At 35.2% G+C, this 23,200-nt stretch overlaps 1 protein-coding gene and 1 long non-coding RNA gene across 2 annotated transcripts; both read right to left on the bottom strand.

Annotated features, from left to right (window-relative positions):
* Positions 1-4,986: 4,986 nt before the first annotated feature.
* Positions 4,987-16,033, bottom strand: LOC110707697 (probable RNA-dependent RNA polymerase 3). The gene is made up of 17 exons (XM_021885730.1): positions 15,883-16,033; positions 15,676-15,802; positions 15,152-15,223; positions 14,473-14,659; positions 13,225-13,502; positions 12,980-13,123; positions 12,147-12,218; positions 11,968-12,039; positions 10,799-10,908; positions 10,100-10,248; positions 9,512-9,734; positions 8,852-9,077; positions 7,912-8,054; positions 7,499-7,661; positions 6,484-6,619; positions 5,689-5,834; positions 4,987-5,583 (listed from the first exon to the last, which is right to left on the bottom strand). The coding sequence occupies exons 1-17, from the start codon at positions 15,993-15,995 to the stop codon at positions 5,458-5,460; spliced, it is 2,487 nt and encodes an 828-aa protein (XP_021741422.1). The 5' UTR covers positions 15,996-16,033; the 3' UTR covers positions 4,987-5,457.
* Positions 16,034-21,095: 5,062 nt separating this feature from the next.
* Positions 21,096-22,968, bottom strand: LOC110707628. Its single transcript, XR_002508572.1, has 3 exons — positions 22,050-22,968; positions 21,786-21,942; positions 21,096-21,707 (listed from the first exon to the last, which is right to left on the bottom strand). It is a non-coding gene; the product is annotated as an uncharacterized LOC110707628 (long non-coding RNA).
* Positions 22,969-23,200: the final 232 nt, after the last annotated feature.

Here is a 23,200-nt window from a genome sequence, read left to right as displayed (position 1 = left end):
AAATACATTGAAACCATATCTATATTCGTAAAAAAATTGCAGATCAAATTAAAATAAACATATGAATAGTGTAAAAAGTCAACTAATGCATTTATTTCGATATTAGAATGATATTACAAATTATAAAGTACATATAAGATATTTAGAAATATTTTATTTGGGTATATGGAATATGATTGTCAAACTGGAAAGAAAATATCATAAACTATAAATATTTACTTAAATATTTTGCAAAAAAACAAAAAAACAAAAAAAAAAAAGCAGCGAAAAAGGCGGGAATTTTTTTTACAAGATAATGACAAGTGTCATGAAAGGATTTGCTTTTAGTATAGGTTAATAGATTATAAATTGAATAAGGGTTTAGAAGTGTTATGGGAGTATATCATTGGATTAGTTACAATGCCTATTTTTTATAATTTAATTTTTTTAACAATTTTTACTAATAGACAATTAAAAATGGTCAAAGTTATGTTCGTCAAAATGTGTTGGTCACAGTGATGCAAATAAAAAATGAATGGAGTATATACTCTATATTATATGTACTCTCTCCGTCCCTTTTTGTTCGACCCTTATGGGCAAATTTTATGGGAATAAAGAAAGTGAAACAGGAAGTAATATAACTACATTGAAAAGTTAAATTTACTCGGGGTTTGTAAAAATGTAGAAAGAGAAAGTAATAAAAGTATATGGAAAAGCAAAATTTACATAAAAAAGCTAACTTTGCACATATATTGTTGTAAATTGGAAAACATTTTAATGCAAATGGGATGATCATTTTGGGACTACATTTTAGCCAAAAGGTCAAAGATTAAGGGACGAATGGAATATAAGTTAAGGCATATGGGAAAATTAGTGCAAAAAATGGGTGAATGTAAGAAAAAACGGATGAGGTAAGAAGAGAGTGTGTGTGGGGTAGGTTAGTAGGGGGATGTAAGAAAAAAAAAGTGTGGATAAAGTAAGAGGAAGTGAATGAAAATGAGTAGATATTAAGTTAATAAAAGGAGACTTCCAAAAATAGAATAAAATAGTACTAGTAGATATGTTCAAAACATTATAAAACACTTGGAACAAAATATGTTAGGAACATTATTAAATGGATACTTGTATATTTATACAAGATATTGCATGATTACAATACGTTTTACGTCCAACTCTTGATCTATTCTTTAAAATTATTTGCATCTCACAACTATGAAGTTGTAGGATCAAATCTTGTTAAAGACACTTTCGGTGATCTATTCATAGATAACTATAGCTCATTATGATAGTTTTTTGTCAAGTGACTATTAAATTAAAATGTACTCAATGAAATAATTTGTATTGGCTACATGCTACACAAAATACTCCGTACTTTTTTTTGTCTCATATGAGTTTTTAGGATCTTTAAAATACATCTTAATACATACTCTATAAGATTACACATGAGACATGACTAGATCAATCAATGGCGGATGTATGCTTGGTCATGGTGGGTCACAGGACCCACCACTTTTTTAAAAAAAAATTGAGAATTTTTTTCTGCAAAAATACAGTTTAATAATCACAACTTTTGATTATTCTGTAATAATTTCAACTTTAAACTGCATTTTCTTTCTTCAATCCCAAACCGGTCAACAAAAGTCAATGACCTGATATTCCAAGTTACCTGACACGATCAGATTGTGATTGGACAAAAAAAAAAAAGGAAAAAAAATTAATTTTAAATTTACACTCCGACAGCCTCCCTTTCCTATCCCAGCCCACACCGCCGCTCCCCCCCCCCCCCCCTAAAATCCCCGTCCCAGACCCTTCCTTTGACTGCAGACCACTTTTCGGTCTCCAGTCGATAAAAACCCATCACACCATCCAGCACCCCACGACAGCCCCCAGCCAAAACGCTCTTCCCTCCACATTATCATCGGCCTGCAACAACCCTAACCACCATAGTAGCCCGTAACTCCTCACTAACTCCCACCAAACACCGACGGGGATAAGCGAGGAGCTTTGTTTTCTCCCGCTGAAGTTACTTAAAGAGACAAGCTGGGTTGAGCGAGGAGCTTTGATTACTCCCGCTGAAGTTACTCAAAGCGACGAGCTGGACTGAGCGAGAAGCTTTAATTACTCCCGCTAAAGAATATTTTTTATTTATTTATTTTTTTACACGTGGCCTTGTGAGTGGGTGGTTTTTTTTTTCCTTATTAGGTAGGTAACTACCATTTATTGCCCCCTTTTACTTCTTATTGTCTTTATTTTCATCTTCTTCTTTTGATTTCTTCATCTTTCATTCTTATTTCAAAAACTCTCTCTTGCTTCCCCTATTCTCAACACTAATTATCGCGGTTTTCGTACTTCTTTTCTTTGCACTCGAAATTTTTTTTGGGAGTCGTTCGCTGTGAGTTCGTCGCAAATTGTCTATCGCTCGCTTAGTTCTTGTTCCTCGCCGTTCAAAAGGTATCGTCTTTCAACCTTGTCCCGCCATTTTTGTACTCAACTTGTAAAATTAAGTATATCTCTCCCCAATTTTGTGCTTTTTTGCTTCGCCTTTCTGTTAATTAGTCCTTGTATACTAGTTTTCTTGTTCAAAGGCCAATTCTTTTCTTGTTGTTGTCGTATTTCCACTCGCCATTGTTGTTTTACCACTCATTTTTGAGTTAAATTTCCTCTTTTCTTGACTTTGTTTCCTTGTTGGGGGGTTTTTACTTTCTTTCTCTTTTGCCAAGTTTCATTCTTTCGACTATGTCGGACGCCTCTGATAGCCAGAATGTTTCCTCCCGCTCTAACGGCGGCGGTAGCAAGTCTAAGTCTACTTCTTCCGAGTCGACTCATTCAGGTGAGCCTCTCAGGCCATCTGTCCCTTTTTCCTCTCCTATTTCTTGTACCCCTCTTGAAGTTGTATACCCCCTTGGCTGTGATACTCTTTAGTGAAGCTTAAAGTTTAAAATTAGCTTGATTTCCGCCTTTTTTTCAATTGTTTACCTGCATTTTCCTTTGACTATTTGTAGCTCTTGTATCCTTTCGATCTTGTCTAAAAATGTTAGTACTTAAAAAAGTTTTCGGCTAATATGATCTAAACATTTGTGATGACACATACAAGAATTGACATTGATTTTAAATTGACATATACATTTCAGATTATATACTGGTATCCTATTTCCTTTTTGCTCTTTCTTGTCAGATTAGTTGTGATTGCTGGTTTATGTTCCTCTTAGGGTGTTGGTTTTCCGGTAATTTTTTTTCTTGGTTTAATTTTGATTCTCCTGATTCTCCTAATTTTGGCACTATTCATTAGATTTACTTTGACCATTGTTTGTGAATTATACATAAGAAAAAAATAGTCTTTGTTGGGTTTTGCGGTGTCCAACACCGCGCGGAAACAAAACTCGAAAATCGGATTTCATGCATAATAATTACAACATAAACAAATCATGCAAATAAATAAAACACAAACACACAAAGAGAAGAGAGAGAAAGAAGCTCACCCTTGACGCGTGCTTCGCTCACTAATCGAGCTCGGACTTGAAAAACTTCAAGCCCCGCAAATGCAAAACCTCCAACGTCTCACACCCTCGATTACCGAACCGGCCCCTACCCCGTAGCTTAGACGGGGCTAGACCAAGAATTACTTAGAGTTTACGAACTAAGGTTTTTCGCTTTTGGAGATCTCCCTTAGAGTTCATCAACTCAGGTGAGTATTACCAATACCCAAGGTGGGTATTTATAGGAAAGTACTCCTAAGAGTTTCCATCAACTTTCCATGTGGGAGAGTTGGTGAAATGAGAAAACAAGCAATTAATTTAATTCCATATTAAATTAAATAAGCTATGCAATAGTTAAATGACAAGTGACAACATGAGGGAGGGAGTAGGTAAGGACCACAAACCCATCCTTGGAGAGCAAGCATAAACCCACCAATCCCATGTGCATGGCACACCCCAAACCTTGGGCCTCAAGGCATGCTGCGCTGGCATCCTTGGCCCTCGGCTGGGCCTACCTCGCAAGCCCAGGTAGTTGCTAGCGCTTGCGCTATGGCGGGTTGGCCTCGCTAGCTGGCAGCGCACGCAAGCGTGCTGGCCTAACGTACTTGCTATGTGCTTATGGGCTGGCGGTGTTAGCTAGCCTGCCCTACCAGCTCGCCCAGCCAGCACACAAGCTCGCCCAGTCAGCACACAAGCGTGGCTTCTGGGCTTGCAGTCGAGGCTAGCGCATAGCTAGCAGCTTTGCTAGCCTTGCACGCCTAGCCCTCGCTTGGCTAGGCCAACGCGAGGCTAGGCCAACTCGACGTTTGACGCTCTAAGCTCGGAATCCGACATCTTAGTTTGTCAAATCTCTATCGACTTATTTAATCCTCCGGATTAATTCGTCGCCTTGGTTTGCTTACACGATTGGGTGTGACCCGGAGGGTTCAATCAAGAGCAAGCTGTAATATTAATTATTCATTAATATTACTGATCGGAAGCGACCTCCAACTAGACATTCCGATCACTTGACCTCACTGAATAATTAACTTTCCTAATTAATTCCGAACCCTCTATCGGAATAATACACTTGTTCGAAGGACACCATCCCTTTCAGTCTTGTGTGTACTTGTTGAAATCGTCTCAATTTAGATTATTAATATTCAATTGGTATAATTTATAATTAATGATAATTAAAGATATTATTGGTCAAAATTTTTACATCAACATACATTTCATATCACTATGAGGCACTTTAAAAAAAACAGAGGGAGTAAAGGAAAAACAAAAGCTTATTAAATCATCATAATAATGATACACTTGTTGAAAAGAGTGAGATATAACTCAAGTGGTTAGAGTTTTTATCCCGATTCCAAGAGATCATGGGATCGATTCTCATCACCCCGCCTTTGTGACTCTCTAAACAGCAAAAAAAAAAAAAAAAAAAAAAAAACATGTATGCATATTTAAATGTTTGCAAGTCCTAGTTAGGGGTATACTATGTTTTAATTGTTTTTGCACCAAAAAGTACTTGTTGAAAGCCAAACACATTAGCTTAAGTAGATAATTTTAGTTAGTATAATACATTACTGTGACTTAGAAAAATAGCAACATTGCTTGATATAAAACTTATACTTCATACAAGCCGAAGTTAGAGAGCCCGATAATAACCCAACTGGAAAATACCTATCAACAAAAGGCCAGTTAAGGAAAAAACGGGGGCTGCAAGAAACGAAAGATAAACGAGCTAAGTTAAGGCTAAACTAAGCATGGTTGTGTGACACGACTAAGGAGACTAACAGATCATACCCAAAAGACCTCGCACCATAAGTAGCGTTGGCATCGTTGATCTTCCATCTAAACATAACTTACAAGTAATTTACAATGAGTAGCGAGGCATTCGATAATACTAACGCATCATCTGGCGTACAACTGAAGGAGCAAACAGTAAGGACTTTTCTTCCGTATCCTGCAAATGTATCTTCCACAAGGCATCTCCAGCAACTTTCCAAGCAAAGCCACATTATTTTGGTTCCTTTTTTTCTATTGCATAGTCATAGCAAACACGATATATTGCCAAGGCCTCAAGTCGAATCTCTTCCCACTCTTTTTTACTTGACTCCAAATCATCAACACCGCCATATAGTACCTAGTAATGATTAAAATTGTCATGCAGTAGAAGATACGTGGCCTGAAAGAAGCTCTACAGAAAACATATGCAAAATTTATAAGAAAATATGTGTTGACAGATTACCTTTCGGTAATGCTGATAAACTGCAACTGTGTTTCCAGATTCATTCAGAACCCTCTGCATATCAGTTCTGTAACTTGAGTAATGATCAGTCCAAAATCTTCGGTGCATTTCCGGAATTTCAACGTCAAAGCATTTCAGTTTCCAAACTGGAAAAACAATATATAACAAACCCAATACAGTTACTACCAGGCACCAGTGATCAGCAGTAACACTATTTCCTTACTCATGTGACTTCCAAATCAAGGACTGGATAATTTTTAAAAATACACTACAGTTGATTTGTCACTTAGTGAAGATGAATAGAAAGAGTCAGATAAAACCAAGGTTCGAGATCAGCCCCTTTTTTCCGATACAAGTTTACCACTGCAGCAGTGCCAGTGCTGCTAATGTTTTCTAAAGTTCAGCATAACAAAGACGTTTTGGCATTATAGTACCCCAAAATCCTAGAAGCTTGTAGGCATATAAATGGGAGTACAACAAAACAATAGCAGTAAATTAGTATGAAGCTCACGGAAACACTATTTGCACCATCAAATCAACTATTTTCCTCTATATTTTATATTATGTGAGCATTGCTTTGTAAGGTGCACTGTTACTTTGTATGGAGACTTAGATGCAGATAGAGGCCATTGAGGGGTCTGTATCTCTGTACTCTACTGGAAAAAACAACTTCAATCCATCCAATTGTTGTATAACCAAAAAATCTGATAAGCTTCAGATCAGCAAATGAATTGCAATGCATTTTTCAATAAATTGCCATAGGGTGCAGAAGAGAAGCTACAAAAAGAGGCTCACTTGTAATTGGAGTAATGAATTGATCAACTATGTCATGAATTTCACCCAAAACAGACTTGGATTTATAAGTGCAATGCTCTCCTCTTCCCATATAATGGGGATATTTTTCCGGTATCAGCCGTTCAGGAACCACAACCTGTACAAATTAGATCGTGAAACTTGGAAACAAAAGCTGATATCAGAGACCAAAAAAATATATACTTGACCAGAGCTACACTTAGGCTGATACCCTTAAGTGACTTCAAGTAGGTTCATACTGCAATAACCGCAAGGAAGCATCACTACACAGCTGCCCTCCAACACAGTCACAAATTGACAAACAAAACAGATAGAAGCAAATAGGGTGCATAATAATTACAGAAAAGCAAACTGGTTATCTCATAGCTCAATATACCTGCTAAAGTCAAGATGGATCAGGAGAATTCATTAAAGACCAGGTGACTAAAAAACACATTATTAATTACTTCCAGGTCCACATGAAAGTGCTCAATCAACTTCATAATTCAAGTAATTAACTCATTCAATCTTCATCGTTGGAGAGTCAGAAATATTTTGCACACTTATGTAATTAGAAGTCTATCTCCTTTCCTTGACAGCAATGCTTACTATAAGGTTGAAACAGCAAGACTATCTCTTATGAACCATGAACAGAAAAGAAAACAAGAAGGCAAGATAAAAGCAAAAGGAATTCAGGAACCTATGAACTAACTAAACAACCAAACACAAGTTAAGGTATGGCCGTATGGGACAGTGCAACTGCCTTCAGCATTTAATTATCGACTCTCCAAACAAACACGTCTATTAGCCTGTAAAAGTCCATTTCCACATCGGTACAAGCATGTAGAGAAGTATATTCAGAAAATGTTTTCACATATGTATAATATAAGTAAGCAAAAGCAGAAGAGCAAGTAAACTGAAATTAGTTTCAGAAAGCAAAGAATTAACATCTTGGATGTGTAAATCTTAAACAATACTAATGCCCCCAAAACCTGAATCTAGTGCTGAGGGAACTGACCTTTTTTCCCTTTTTCGGCGCGTCCAGTGCATCATAGTATATGTTAATTAATTCATCCATTTTTCTCCTTAAAGCAGCTTTCTCATCTGCGCATTCATCTCCCAGTGTCAACACTCGATCCATATACACTAGCCAACTATCTGCTGCTATACCCATTGCCTTACTGAAACAAGATTGTTCTACATTAGGGAACCCATATGTACATGCCATACTAGAAGACATACTTTTAGCTTCAGCCCAAAAAAAAAAAAAAAAAAAAAAACCCTGTTATTTTATCGCAGAAAATGGTGGATAGCCACTTTTTGCCACCATCGTAAAAAAAAGTCCGTTTTTTTATGAAAAATACAAAGATTAAATGCAAAAGTGTCACAAAACGAAATGCGAATCTAACAGTTATAGTACAATGTACAAACCTTGGCTGGAACCTAGCAGTCAAGTATAATCGGAACAGTTCACGCTCTAATGTCTCACCAGAAGACAGACTTGCTACTTTTTTGAAAATTGGGGAAGAAGTTGAACATATCCAAGGCTCACTTGGTCTGAAATGCTGTAAAAGCTGAAAAGATGAAAATAGTAGGCGTGGATGAATAGCCTGTATGACCATTACAAACAAGAAGAGGAAAAAAAGATATATGCCCAGCCAATGTTGGAAGAGACTGTTTATTATCACAATTCTCAAACCCAAAGAGCGCAATGCAGAAGTAAGAAAGGATATTGTAGCCCTTCGTGAATTTAACCAATCTTCAGGTGGTAAACCCGTATATTATAAACAAAGACAAATAAATACTTATTCTAACAATGTCCTTAATATCAATTATGAGCCAACTACCCTCAAGAGAACTGTCAGTATCATAGCAGAACATAATATTATTCGACAACAATTAATCTCAGGTTAAAAAAACCTGGGGGGATAGAGCTATTATTTTATATTATTTTAAAGAAGCCCTTAAATCTTTAGATTAAATGAAGCCAGAGATAGAGATAAATTAATTTGTGATGTCATGAATTGGAAGAAATAGCCTCCACATTCATCAAACTCCACATAGAATCCATGTGTTTGGGTCAAACAAGAAGCCTAAATTAAGCTTGAAGCATGCATGGCTAAGATTCAAAAATGATGTAGACAAACGTAAGTAAAACAAATGATCACTCTCTAAGTACTTTCTCAAAACTGGTGACATGTTTACTAATCAGTTTTCGCCAATGCACTACAATGACCATTTAACATCTTTGATATTTATTAGTAAGGCTTATTAAAATGTCAAATGTTTTGAAGAGAAGCAGCTACTTTGAAACAGAGGAAATACCAAATAGCGAGTATTACAAACAGATGAAAGCGACAAAACTGCAAACCTCAGCATTTGTGGACACCCAATACATATCTCCATCATAATCACCACCAGCAATTTCATCCGCCATTGACCTTGGCCCCTTGCAAGGAAAGAAAATTCCATATTTTGCATTTCCCACAACGTCCTTTAAGCCCTCAATGTATCTTGCAGTCACAACATGTATATCCCCTGTATGAGTGCCTGGATTTCTATAGACTAATACTGGACCAGAAAGTTGTCCTTCCTCCCTACATAAGCAGAGAAAAAGCATTGAGCAAAAAGAAACATTATATAAGAAATTGATTTTTGCTTTAGAAAAAGGTAAGTAATGACCCAAACCTCAATGAGGTCACTCAGACAATAGAACTATGACCCTACACAAGGATATACAATATGTTAAAAATTGAATTTATGTGCAAGACTGCGATTGAGGTGAGCAAGTCACTACAACGTCAACCATGTTGCTAGTATCAAGTCAGATTAATGAGTACTGTAAGCTACAAGCAAATCACAAAACTACGCTTCTAATATCCAAGACAACAGAACTTATAAAGAGCCCGGATCAAGTCAAACACAAAGATTCAAATTAAGTGACAAAAAGAAATAAGCTGACTACAGATATAGCACAGAAGTAGCATAAAAAGGGAATGTTTATGGAGTAATATGAATACAAAAGACGTACAGAATTACACAAACTTCGCCTCTATTCAAAGTCCCCGTAGGGTCAACTGTTCCCATTACATAGCAACTGCCTTTAACAGAGAATTTCCCTCCTTTAAGACTCTTCATTTCCTCCTTCGCGATATCAGATAAACAGTCTAGTAGGAAAGGTTCATCTAGAGGAATTCCAGACGCCACCATCTTAGCAGGTACAAAATCACCACTGAAATCCCAATTAACGGCAACTGGAAATGAAAGACAGCAGAGCAGAGAACAATAATAATTAGATAAGAACAACTCTTTGGTTAACCATAGAATAAGTCATCTTGCTCTCAATTAAAAGAACAAAATGCCTCATCTCTTATCAAGATAACGCAATCTCAGCCGAAGGTTACTTGACAGAATTTTAATTTTGTCATTTTGATAATAGTAGATAGCTAACTCCTGGTCAAGTAGACTTATTCAAATTAGAATATTCTTACAAAAACTAATTCTGGAGCATTAACAAATATCTGATACTGATCTACAATCTGTATAAAAGAACTGTTAACGGAAAAGAGAAATAATTTTTGATTCTGCACTGAAAAAAGAAAAACAACAGGAACGTAACCTCTTAAGGCTGGTTTAGGTTTATGAAAAACTGCCAGTTGTTTTTTAAGAGCCTCTGAGAGCAGAGCCAAAAAATATTCCCTTGGCACCCCTCCATAGTGAAGAAGTGCAATCAAAGTCTTTGATAGACCAGCTACCTTCGGCTTATTGCTAGACATAGTTCAAAACAATGATAGATTTTAAAGCAGAGATTAAGATCATATATTACAACGCATCCAACTACAAATGAAAGCTTCACTAGCTAAGCAAGCAATCAATATCATTGGTGAATATAGCAATTACAATCATGTTGAACCGCAGAACCTGTGACTATGTTTGCTTCTGTGCTTGACTTACAATTTTATTAGGACCATCAAGACAAAAAAGGTAAATGCAAAATAAAGTACAAACCTACAGAAGCTTTAAATTCCAACTCAAATTATATTAACAATGCATGTTGGCAAAAGCATCTTATTAAGGATCAAAGAAGTCATAGATAACCCCACATAACCTGATGATGCCGATAACAAAGGATCTTCTAAGTTGACAACTAGACACAATTCATTATGCAACGGAAGTTATTCATGATCCTTCCAAATAGATTGGCTGGCGCAAGACCATATATAGGAGTTGAGGCCTGAGGGAGTTAATGTGGCTGTGGTTTTACATATAAAATCTATAACTGTTTCATGAAATCATGATATATCAACAACTAATTTACCTTGTTGCCACAACTTCGAAAGAATTTACAGCTGGAGCATCTATAGGAATTTCATCATCTCTATCAACTTTCAGCATTGACCGTCGAACTTGAATTGTATTAGGAGGAAGCTGGAAAAAGTAAAGGAGGAAACGACAATTATAGACTGAAAAATGATAACAAAAAGAACAGCTTGTTGTTTAGCTCCAGGACAAAATAGTATAAAATGTCAGTTCCAAAGACTAAAGTATGAGAAAATAAAATATCTCCTCAATAAATTTATTGTTTATCAAGTATTCAAGTTGCAAGCTTGCAATTCAATAGCGTAATTTTGCACTATTTACTAGTTAGCGGTTTTACCCCAAAGCTAATATTGTTAGTGTTTTACCCTAAAGTACAACAAATCTACCACTTGAAAACGAAATTCATTAAGATAAACCTGGGCAAGCCCCCAAAGTACAATCTTCACAATCCACTCACCATCACTTGTAAAAAATTGCAATACATTAATACTTCCTCCGTTCCTCTAATATTGCAACATGGGGGGAGGACATGGATTTTAAGAAGAGGAGAGAGATAGAGAGGAATAAAGAAAGGAACCCATGTAGGAGGAGAGAGAAAGAGAGAAAGCATGTGCAAATAAGAAATGTTGCAATATTTTTGAAACTTCCTTAAATGGTAGTTGTTGCAATATTTGGGGAATGAAGGAAGTATTAACCTATCATAAGGAACCAAGTTTGATGCATTTCTTAAATATTTATTCTCCACCCTCCAGTTAAACTGGTGACCCCAAAAACCTAAAATGCAAAAACTAAGCCAATCTAGTACCGAAAGCCAGGGTACAGATCCAGGAAAATCCACAAAGACAGGAAGAAAGACAGGGGGGGGGGGGACAGAAGCACAGTAGAACAGATAGCAATCAAGACGAAGCAAAGGAGAGGATTTCTCAAAGTTAGGGAATTCCGAATTCCAAAGTCTGCAAGAAAGACAAGTTCAAGAGGGCCTTAATCAGAACAGGACATCCAAGAGCGAGATCTAGAGATATCCTTCAAAATAGTGAGAACAAAAATAAACAAGAGCTCCAATAACACACATGACACCATTGAAACCTAAACAGTACAATAGAATTTTAATCCTATCCTGACCTAAGAAGCATCAGTAATGAAGAGGATGGGAGCAGATTACTACACCTTTTTGTTGACAAGAACAGTTCCTTTGATAGCCCGGCCTTGATGGAACAAGCGAAATTGAATCAGCAAAGGCTAGAAGATTTAGGAAACAAGAATTAATCAATTGCATGTGGTAGAATGTAGCAATGGTAACAAAATGCCAAAGTCCCGTATTCCATGGCTGTAAGAGATACAATTACCGGTTTATTGGGAGGTTTATACTCGTTTAATACAGAAAAGTTGTGTGGAAATTGAACAGCTTCTAAAGATCCCTGCAGGTCATAAGTATCAATTTAGCATCATGTTCACATATAAAAGTACAGGCAAACAAGACATTTTCTTTTCCTAAAATCAAAAGCACATTGAAAAAATAGCATAGAATTGCATTACATGTTAATGTTGGCTCAATCACATAGCACAATTGTCAGCTGACACCTAACTACTGAAAAATTTGCTCTTGTACCCAAGTTTCATTTTAAGATTCATACAAAAACATTTGAACAAGATCCCTACAACTGTTAGCAAAGTTTCAAAAGCACATGGCACAATCATCAAATGGTTGTGGACAATGCAATTGGCTACTTGGGCAATGTGAATAAATTTCAAAGGGATGACGTGGGGAGAGCACACATACCTATACAAAAGTGACAGCCACCCAATTGTTTCCCTTAAATTTCCTAAACATTACGGACATTGTACATGTTTTTCAGTAAATATATCACCACTACATCAGGTCAAAGCAGCCATATAATTACTTTAACCTGGCTGTGGGTGCCTTGTGGTCCCCACACATATAGATGGTCGTATGAAGACTGTACATCTTGGTCAGTTCAATAATTCAACTCAAACCTCAAAACACCGATGAAATTCACAAACAATTCAAACGAGTTTCCAATGACCACAAGGCATGTAGTTCAGAAGAAAATGGAAATTGGTTAGTCTTTCATGTGTCAAAGCTTCATCAGAGGTAGTTATAGCGATGAAATGAAACAAGCAAACTATCTCAACAGCGAACTTGAGCAGAAACTCAAACCTGATCGTCGTCTTCACTATTCACACACCCATTAGTACAATTATGTGGGCACCTCAATGCAAGATCTTCAGAGATAAAACCAGTACCGTCAGTAAGAATCATAACTTTCCCATCATTATCTTTGGCAACGCTGCCATCTTCGTTCTGTCAAACACAAGATGCAAAGACAAAATGTTAAACACATAACAGCTAACCCACAAAATGACTGGAAAAATAAGATTTTCAAAGAAACCAGAGGTATTTACCAGACAGTATATATCTTCAAGGACTTCAACGCACAAATCATTGTAATTTATATCCAGGGTAATGGCTTTCGACAATATAAGAGATAATCTGATATTATAAATGGTTGGACTGGATACAGTATGTATGTGCATGAATAGGGCCCTGGCTTCTTGGATTGGCATATCACTCAACTGATGAGGATGTTTATTAAGAACACGAGCAAAGCCCTCCGTACAAACAAAGTAGCATTTAACTGAGCTAGAAACGGAATCTTTCTTCTTTACCTCCTTGCCACCATCTTATGAACTGAATTTTATACAAACAAAAAATAATAATAACATTGAGGTTGAACTGTTGAGCTCACAAAGTTCCATAAATGTTCATGAACTAAGAATAATTGCTTATCATAATTTGATAATATATTGAATGCTATAACATTCATTTTCTTCTGAATCCCACATCCATACAATTTAGCAAGCACTACCACACATGGCTAAGTAATCTTTGATTATGCTTACTAACGACCAAAAAAAAAAGATGGAAAAAAAAAATTGTTACAGCTTGTTCCCTTTATCTCAACCTTTTGAACTATATAAATAATTTGATAAAATTTGAAGTTTTTAACTTTTAGCATTTATAGCCTCTGTTGACACATGACAATATATGCAAATATGGAAAATATAAGCTTGTATAAGAGTTGTCCGTAATCAAGCTCTCAAGTTATTTACCTCCTATAGTTCAATGACAAAAGTTCACCATAAAAGACAGAACCTGAGTGTTGAAACAATCAAGATACTTTAAGCTACATCTTGTGAGAGTATTTTTAGCACGGAAAACTCAACCATAAAACAATCAGATACACCACCAACAAACTATTGGCCTAGTGCTAAAAGAAGGACCGTCTAGGCTTCCCCATGAGGTTGGGGGTTCAATCCCCACAGGGACACTTTGAAGGCGGGGATCCCCTACCCTTCCCTTCCACTCTCAAAGAATCTAGCCCGCTAACCTGCACGTGGTTCAACTACGAGAGGTACCGGACAGGTATGGCAGTTACAAGATTAAAACATTGGACGAATAAAGAGAATATCAGACATGTTTAAAATTATTGTTTCTTAATGACAATGCTTATGCAGCAATTGCTAGATACAACCTAGATACAGTAAAATTAATTAGTTTTGTCACATATGCTTATTTTCAAGACTTCTCAGTCTTCGTAAACCTGCTATTCTATAGTGAAACCCAAAAATAAAAGAAGAATAAGAACTCACCAAAGAACCGATAACGTTTTCTACCAACAAAAAACCCTTTTTCAGAAATCTCATTAAAAATCGGATTCTGCATCATAGAGACTGCTCCTAGGCTCTCTGTTTCTTCCTCCATAAACTTCATTATTATTACATTTTCATCTTCAACAGTTTTCTGCAAAAGTGTAGCTGCCTTGTTCAGATACGGACCCTGCATCATAAAGTGAAGAGTCAACAGCTTCACAAATTTCAAAAGAAGATAATGGCAAGACAATCACTTAAAGAAAATATCTGAAATGGATTAACTTGCTAAGCAATGTATGACTCATCATATAACTCTTCTTAAGTGAATCTACATCATAAAATCATAAGCAAATATTCATTCCATAATCATATTGTCCGATATAATATTCCTATCAATTCACAGCAGTCTAAGGTTAACAAAGTCAATCCGTACTAGTGTACTAGGTACTACTAAAGTACGGAGTACTTATCATTCATACTTGGTAAGGATAACAGTTTACACAATTATAATAGCATTAATATAATGCGAGAAATGAAGTTGATGGGAATAGACAAAAAAGACTTTCTCGACAAATTTGACAATGCGAGAAATGGGCATGCATGAAAGCAACTCTTGGAAGTAGAGGCATACATCAATTATTTCTCCACCCAACAACAAACTTGAGGCAAAAGTACAAACCTTGAAGCGACAGTTCCCTCTGGAATCAATATGGCAATGGTAGTTGTATCTTTCTCCAGTTTCCCAGTTCATCTGTAAGATTCAAAAAGTATAAAAAACGGTGAAGTGATATCAAAGCATGTTATGAGCCTAAGATAATGAACAAAGTCATGGACCTGCACCATCTTCTTGCTTTACTAAAGAGAATTGTCATACTTGCGCACAAAGGTTTATCACGACTTGTACTAAACAAATAAAAAAACGTTAGCCAATCAGCAAAGACATCGGAGGTTTTCCTTAAGAGTATTATGTTTATGTGCTTTGGCAATTTGCTGAGTGCATAACAACTTTTCGTATGAAATGTTTTATGCAATCATCCTTAATGCATGTAGGTTAATAATGGGGGAAATATACAAACTTTAGTTTCCAATAGTGTCAAAGTGATCACTTTTAAACTTAATTTACTAGCAAACATCACAGCTCCGCCCATATTTACTCAAACACTACCAAATAGCAATCATACAAAATTGGAAGTGTTATTTGACCTTATTAACTCGCTCTTTTTTATCGGAGGGTCTGCCAAATTTATTCCAAATATCGATCTCAAAGTCTCTCATACCAAGACTTCGATAACTCAGAATTTGATCAACAGAAACATCCTCCAGCTTGTCCCTATACAAAAAGCACTGTTCAGTATTCTAACTCGTAGTTCAATTCAGCACAATAGATAAGAATATAAGATTAGATATTACCACCCAACATAATTCAAAAGTAAGAAAGTTTTCCGGAATTCAAGTGTCTCAAGTGCTTCAAAAACAATATCTCTTTTACTCTTTGGCACAACCGGCTCCTCTTCAATCTTCATTGGTGAGCTTAATTTACAAACCCGCCTTCCAGTACTTACATCACCTAGAGAAATAATCAAATTATTCACTCAGTAATAAAAGAAAATAGATGGAAATCAAGCTAACAACAAAACACTTGATTAATAACCTCAAATATCACATACCAGGAGAGTCCGATTCGCTCTTTCGTTTCCTCCCGCAAGATGTATTTCCTATAGAATTCAAGTGTTTGATTGATCAAAACTTGATATAAATAGCACGCAAATCAAGCATGTAAGGCATTAAGGCCCGGGTCTTTTGGACTTATTTTTTCGGAATATTAGTTTAGTTCAACTCTATTAAATTAATTCAATTCCATTTAATTCACTCCCGTTAAGTCCATTTCACTTCATTTCAACTCCATTAAGTTCAATCCACCTCCATTCAATTCAAAAGATAAAGACTTCAAGAGAAACTTGATACTTGTATAAGTTAACCTATCAACTTCTTTATCAGAAGATTCATGATTCAGTACCAGAAATTGTACAGCTACTAACATAAATTTTACAAACACTTTCTTCTACAATTGCATTACTACACGTGGCCGATTTTGAAAGAAATTTTCATGCCCTAAATACGAGTATCATATTGTAAACCCTAATTTCCTAAAGCTATTCAGATATTTTGGCTCCAAAATTGTAAATTTAACACTAGAAAAAATTATTCAAATTTTAACAAAAAGTTTTTATAAATAAATTTAAAAATAAATCAACACAAAAAGATTAATTTACATGCATTGAACTGAAAAAAAAAATATCAAAAAAATTAAACCATAAATTTTCACAATTATACCCCATAAATTCAAAGTTCTAAAAAGAGAGAGAGTAAAAACCTTGAGGAGACTTAGTGAGAGACAAAGGAGGAGAATTAGATTGCAGAGAATTCTTCTTAACCAAATGAACAATAAAACGACTGAAATTCCTAATTTCAACTTTATTTCGAATAATCTTCAGAATCTTCAATGATTCCTGCTCACCGATTTCCGATAAATGTCGTCTCGCCACGGCGTCGGGCGGTGGCTGCTTTTTCTCACGGCAGATTGCTTCAAACTGCAATTCCACCGCCTCCGACAATGGCGGAAGTTCTACTGGTACTGCCGCCATTGTTGACGACAAATTAGAGATGAGTACAGGAGTTTTTCAAAAAAAAGAGACAAGTACAGAAGAGAGAAAATTAAGATCATCAGTTTAAACCGAGGAAGAAGATGAAGTGACGAATTTCATTTCATTTATACTGATTTTTTTTTTTTTTTTTTAAATTAAGTTAAATTCCCGCTAAATTGAAAACACGTGTTGTAGAGTTAGTAGGCCTAAATATTGTTAAAGTTGTTTGGCTGTAAAAGTAACTTTTCAGTTTTTACTGCTACTGAAATATCTTGCACGCAATGCACCGTGCATAATCTTATGCTTCTTTGAGAAAACTTCTTTGCATTTATTTTATTTTATTTATATTTTTTTTAGGATGTCAAAACTTCTTTGATAAGCTTTTACCCAAATTGAATTGATAGCTATAAATGGGTCAGTTGAGGGAATTGGGTAAAAAAAATATAAATAATCTAAAAATCTTTGAATTGTAACAAGGATAAAGATGAATGACAAAAGTAAAAATGTTTCAAAACATAAAGAATACGGAGTAGATAATAGTGCATAAGAATTACTGTTGGATAAGATTAGATTAGATCGGATCAAGTTCATATTCAATTTAATTTTTTGAGTTGAAAATCCCCAACTTAAACAGTTTGACTTTTTGGATAAAAATGCTCAACTCTAACTTGATTTGTTCAAGTTCTGATCAATCTTAAAATTTAAGTTTTTGTACAATTTTGTCATTTCATGTTCTCGTTACATTTATTCAAATTACATTTTATTGTTGTAACAAAACAATATTTTATACTACGTATATGATGATAATTTCAGGTTGAATTCATGTCAATTCTACCTAATTTTGACATAATAATTCTATTCAGCTTAAATAGGTCTTATTTTCAACCTAAATCTATCTCATATAATTTCAAAGTTTGTATTAGCCCATTTAATAATTCAAGTCAAAAAACAAAACCCTTACCCGCTATTTTCAAGTCGAAATAGGAGTATAATGTCCAAGTAATTATAAAAAAAAAATTAAAAAAAAATAAAAATATTTCATCACTTATTATTCAAATTTAGCACATTCCCTTTTCTGTTCCAAACATAGGAGAGTTGTTAAGTTGGAGTTTCTAAGATCAGCCTAATTCTTCCGATCCATTAATAAATGTGCAGACAAACCTCATTAATTGATAAACATAAGCACAATAGTCAATAGATGACAGTTAATGTGTTGTATACAAGGTAGGACTCTATGACATATACCGCCAACACATTATAATTCATTTTTTTAGCATAACAATTAAGAAGACGAAACTACACTGCTTAAATGAAAACTAACACTTAATACAAGCCGAAGTAAGAAATTTTACTAATAACCCCAACCAGGAACATGCCCAACAACAAAATACTGGTTGGAGAAAACAAAAGGCTGACTACAACAAACATAGATTACCAAAGTTTAGTAGATTATTACAAGTTATAGCAACCGAAACTAGTTAAGAGCTTAAGACTATGCTGAGCACGAGCTAAATGAAGAAAGTAGGAGATCATGCTCATATATAAGACCTAACAGTCTGCAGAAATCTAAACATATTAGTACTACTTAAGACTTGCATTGTAATACATGCACTATTAAGTGTATAACAATCGCATCTTATGGCGCAAACAATATAGGTCTTTCACCCGCAGTCCTCAGATATATCTTCAACAAGGCATCTCCCGCAACTTTCCAGGCAACGCCACACTTTGTTGGGTCGTCATTCATCATAGCATAGTCATAGCAAACATGATATATTGCCAAGGCCTAAAGTTGAATCTCTTCCCAACCTTCCTTGCTCGACTCCAAGTATTTTATATGGTTGTTGTTGTGTAAGGATGCAACGCAGAGATATCAACTAGTTTCCTATTTTTTATTTTGGTTTGCTCAGGTCAAATCATTAGCTTAAATAGATTCTGGTCATTTCAGGTATAAGGTAATCTTAGTTCGGGTCACTCTGGGTTTCCTGTTTATTTGGATCAATTAATTCAAGTTAAAGGTCGGGTCAACTTCGGGTCTCGGGTCAACTTTGGGTCAGGTCGTCTCGGGTCAACTCCAGGTCGGGTCATTTCGAGTTTCGTGTCAAGGTCGGGTCAATTTCACTTCGGGTCAGATACGAGTCGGGTCGGGTTGATTCGGGTCACTGTTTTTGGGTTTATTTCGGGTCATGAGTTGAGTTATTCGGGTCGGATCAGGATTGCCAGGTCTGAAGTGTCCTGAGTGAATGATAGTATGATACGAGTAAAAGTGAGTGAGTGAGTGTATTAATGTATTTATTAACGTCACACTAACCAATAAAAAAATTAAAAAAAAAAAATAAATTCCCGCGCATGTTGTTGTGGGTGTATTCCTTAGAACATCTGACTATATCTTTTGCGTGTACTCCGTAGTATAAATCTTTAGCTTCTTCAATAAGATTTCTTTAGTTTGTAGTACGGAGTACAAAATAACTTTAAAGGCTGGATTTACATAAATGTATTATTACCCTTATAATTATAACTTTCACCCCAATTTCATTCTCAAAGTTGATGGAAGCTAAGATTATTTTGACTGGAATATGTTTGCAAGTTGAATGTTAGGTAAGAGTGAAAGTTCGGTTTGCAGTTTGAATTACAGTCAAAATCGAATCCGATCCGAATAAATTTAATTTTGAATTTCTCAAACCGTATCCAAACCATTTAAGATTCGGTCTATTTCGCAACATTCAAATCCAAACCCCAAACTTCACCTAGAAATCCAAAGTTTAAGAAAAAGTGAGAGATATATTTATGTGGCAATTGACTTTAATAAATTAAGATTAATTACATTAGTTTCTAAATTATTATTTTTAATTTATTATATTATCCATACATGCACATGATCTATAGTACTCCGTAGTTCTTATAGTAAATGAAAGAATATGAAGCAGGAGCGTAGAATTTAGGATAAGAATTTTGAAACATGGAGGAAGTTAGATGACAATGCAAAAGTTAACACAAGATGAATCGAACATGTAAAATGGGGATTAGTGTGAAGAATATAATTGTGACACATTTAATTAAACTAGTCGGATTAGTATTTTTGGCGTATGCATTCAAACCCGCAACTCCAGGTAAGCAAAGTGTTTGATGCAAGATACACAGACAAGTGGTTTGATAAAGGAAGGATAGGTGAATTCAAGCAATCAATGTGGTGGGGTGCTAGAAGCATTTAATTGGAATTATTTGATTACTTTAATGATTATCGTTATTGCTTGATTCGTCATGTTGTGTGAGTTAATACTTTGAAATAAATTGATAATCACGCAAAATGAAATAGGATACACACCAAAACTCGTGAAACATATATTTCTCGAGTATGGACATGTAAAGATCGAGTTATGAGGACAAGATCTTCAGAGATGAAACCGGTTCCATCTGTAAACATCAAGACTTTATTATCTGTACCATAGATAATTTCACCATTTCCATCCAATCAAAAATATAAAACACATCAACAAAAGGACCACAAAATGACCAGCAACAAATACATGAAGAAAACTGATGCTTTACCCGACAAAAGACTTCTACACACAAATTATCAAAATTTAGCTCCAAGGTTATGGTTTTCGATAGTATAAGTGAAAACCTGCCAGCATGAACACCTAGCAATGACCACAAAGATCCATAGAACAACTGATGGACTAATATAAGTTCTTACTCTGGCAACAGCCTGGTAGCCTTACTAAGTTAAGAGAAAAGAAGGAATCTTACGGTCTATTTATTACACCTGTATATAAGCGATCTTATGAAAAATAATATTTTGAAATATTAAGAGCCAATCAAAACTATTCTGTAGTGATGTAAATATCACATCCTTCAGCTTGTGAAAGTCTTGTACCTAATAGCACTCTTGACAAAACAAACTAAACAAATACAGAGTAAATGGAAGAATTTACATAAGAAGTGAATGTAAATTAAATGCTCGAATGGGATATTTTCTGGAAAAACTCCAACTATTTACAACTTGACATCAAAGTTATGTGTTTTCATATTTATCCTAGGATTTTGATTTTCAAACAAATTATGTTAGAATGATTCAAATAAGTGTTCGGCAATTTGCAGCAGCTACCCTATCAAACAACACAATTGTTGCCCAAGGTGTGGGACATCCACTCTAGTGTCTAGTCATAATTGTCATCCTAGTACCAACCCCAGATAATTAGAGCAACACAGTTTCACATGAAATTTGTATATGTAGCATCACCAAAAATGATCAAATCGATTCGGCTAAGATTCTATGTGCAGGTATGTATACATACTTTACTTCCCATGGTGTCATGAACTCATGACCTACCAATAATAATGTCCATAAACATAACTTTTTGTGTGTTCATTTTACTAGCAGTTATCTCCATCACAATTATACCTATTTGAGCATGACACAATAAATTATATGTGAAACCATAAGCATAATATGACCTTAAGAACTCGCTCTTTTCCTGGCAAATGCTTCTAGCAAAATCATTCCATATCTCAACCTCAAATTCCTTCATATAAAGCCTTTGATAACACATAATTTGATCAGCAGAAACAATATCCTCCAGCTTCGATCTGCACAAAAAAACCACCCTTGATTTCTGAAATCGTAAATCAAATCAAATCAACAAGAGCCATAATTTTTAACATTACCTCCCAATGTAGTTCAAAATTAAGAAAGCCTTTCGGAATTCAAGTTTCTCAAGCGCGTCTAACACAACCTCTCTTCTACTCTTGCGCACATTACGCTCCTCTTCACCCTTAGTTGGCGAGTCAAAGACACACACCCGCCGTACAGTACTTGCATCACCTAAGGAAAAAATCAATATCTTCAAATAATGAAAAACTGAAAACAAGAAAATAGAGGGTTGTAACTTGTAACACAACTCTTGATTAATATTCTCAGATATCACATACCAGGACAATCTGATTCCCTCTTCCGCTTATTCTCCTTGATTTATTCCCTGAAAAATTCAAGTGTTTCATAAAGTCAGTAACTCAGTAGTTTACATAAACGCTATTAACAAGCCATGTTACTCAAACTCGGCTTTTTAGTCCCAAAATAAGTGTTGCATTGTCCACACAGACCATACTCATGTCCGAGTATCGAGGATCCGACAAATATATGAAATGAAGAGCATATGTAGCAACAATATCATGCTACATCGACGTAAATTTGAACTAGCTGAATAAATCAAGTTTTCTAAGTTGAGCAGTAATAATTAAATTTTAATTAAAAAACAAATTTCAAACAGAAAAAGAAATTGATCATGAGAATTTTGTAATGAAGAAAAAGTGGAGAGAGAATTTTGTAAGGAAAAGGATGTTTGATCACAATGAGAGTTAATGGAGAAGGGAAAGTGAGTGAGTGTATTTATTATAATAAAAATAATTGATGAATAAATAACGTTTAATTTAATTTCCCGCTAGTTTTGGTCACATAATCTTTTGCTTCTTCAGTAGGATTCTTTAATTAGTACGTTCAACTTTTTTTGTTAATTTCCCGCTAGTTTGATCAATCTTCTTCGGTAAGCTTTAGTAGGTTCAATACCGTACCACGAGTCCACGACATTCATAAGTAATTAGATACGGAGTACTTTGTACGTAGCATTCGATTAATACAGAGTAATAAAAGAGATTAAAAAAAAAAAAAAAAAAAAAAAAAAACATAATTTCCTCATTTTTTTATTGTTTGGCTAGTAAAGGGATGGAAAATAATTTTCACAAAGGTGGAAAATAGATCTTTCAAGAGTAGAAAATGTTCTCCAATACGATACATTTTCCTCCTTACTTCCCTCACCTCTCTTCTCCTCCATCTTCTCACTTCCACTCCTATTTTCCCCTTCCTATAGTAAAAGGAAGGGGAAAATCATTTTTCCAAAAAATGATTTTCCCAAAAATAGTAAAAGGAAATAAAGGAAAACTATTTTTATTATTTTGTTTTCTTTTGTAAATTATTTTTCATGGAGAATCATTTTCTCAAAAAGTGGTTTTTCGTTTAAACAAATGGAGCCGCAATTTGATTTTCCTTATTTATCAAGTACACTTGAGAATATGCTAAACCACCT

Source organism: Chenopodium quinoa, unplaced genomic scaffold, assembly GCF_001683475.1.
Source record: "Chenopodium quinoa cultivar QQ74 unplaced genomic scaffold, ASM168347v1, whole genome shotgun sequence".
NCBI lineage: Eukaryota > Viridiplantae > Streptophyta > Magnoliopsida > Caryophyllales > Amaranthaceae > Chenopodium > Chenopodium quinoa.
Note: the sequence above shows the minus strand (reverse complement) of the source record. Positions and strands in the feature narration are given on the sequence as shown.

Excerpts from the sequence above, each read along its gene's own strand:
- LOC110707697 (XM_021885730.1), bottom strand. The coding sequence starts at position 15,995 with ATGAAGATTGAAGAGGAGCCGGTTGTGCCAAAGAGTAAAAGAGATATT. Across the intron at positions 7,662-7,911 it reads ACTGCTAGGTTCCAGCCAAG|TAAGGCAATGGGTATAGCAG; the intron begins GTTTGTACATTG and ends ATCTTGTTTCAG. Across the intron at positions 6,620-7,498 it reads CGCCGAAAAAGGGAAAAAAG|GTTGTGGTTCCTGAACGGCT; the intron begins GTCAGTTCCCTC and ends TAATTTGTACAG.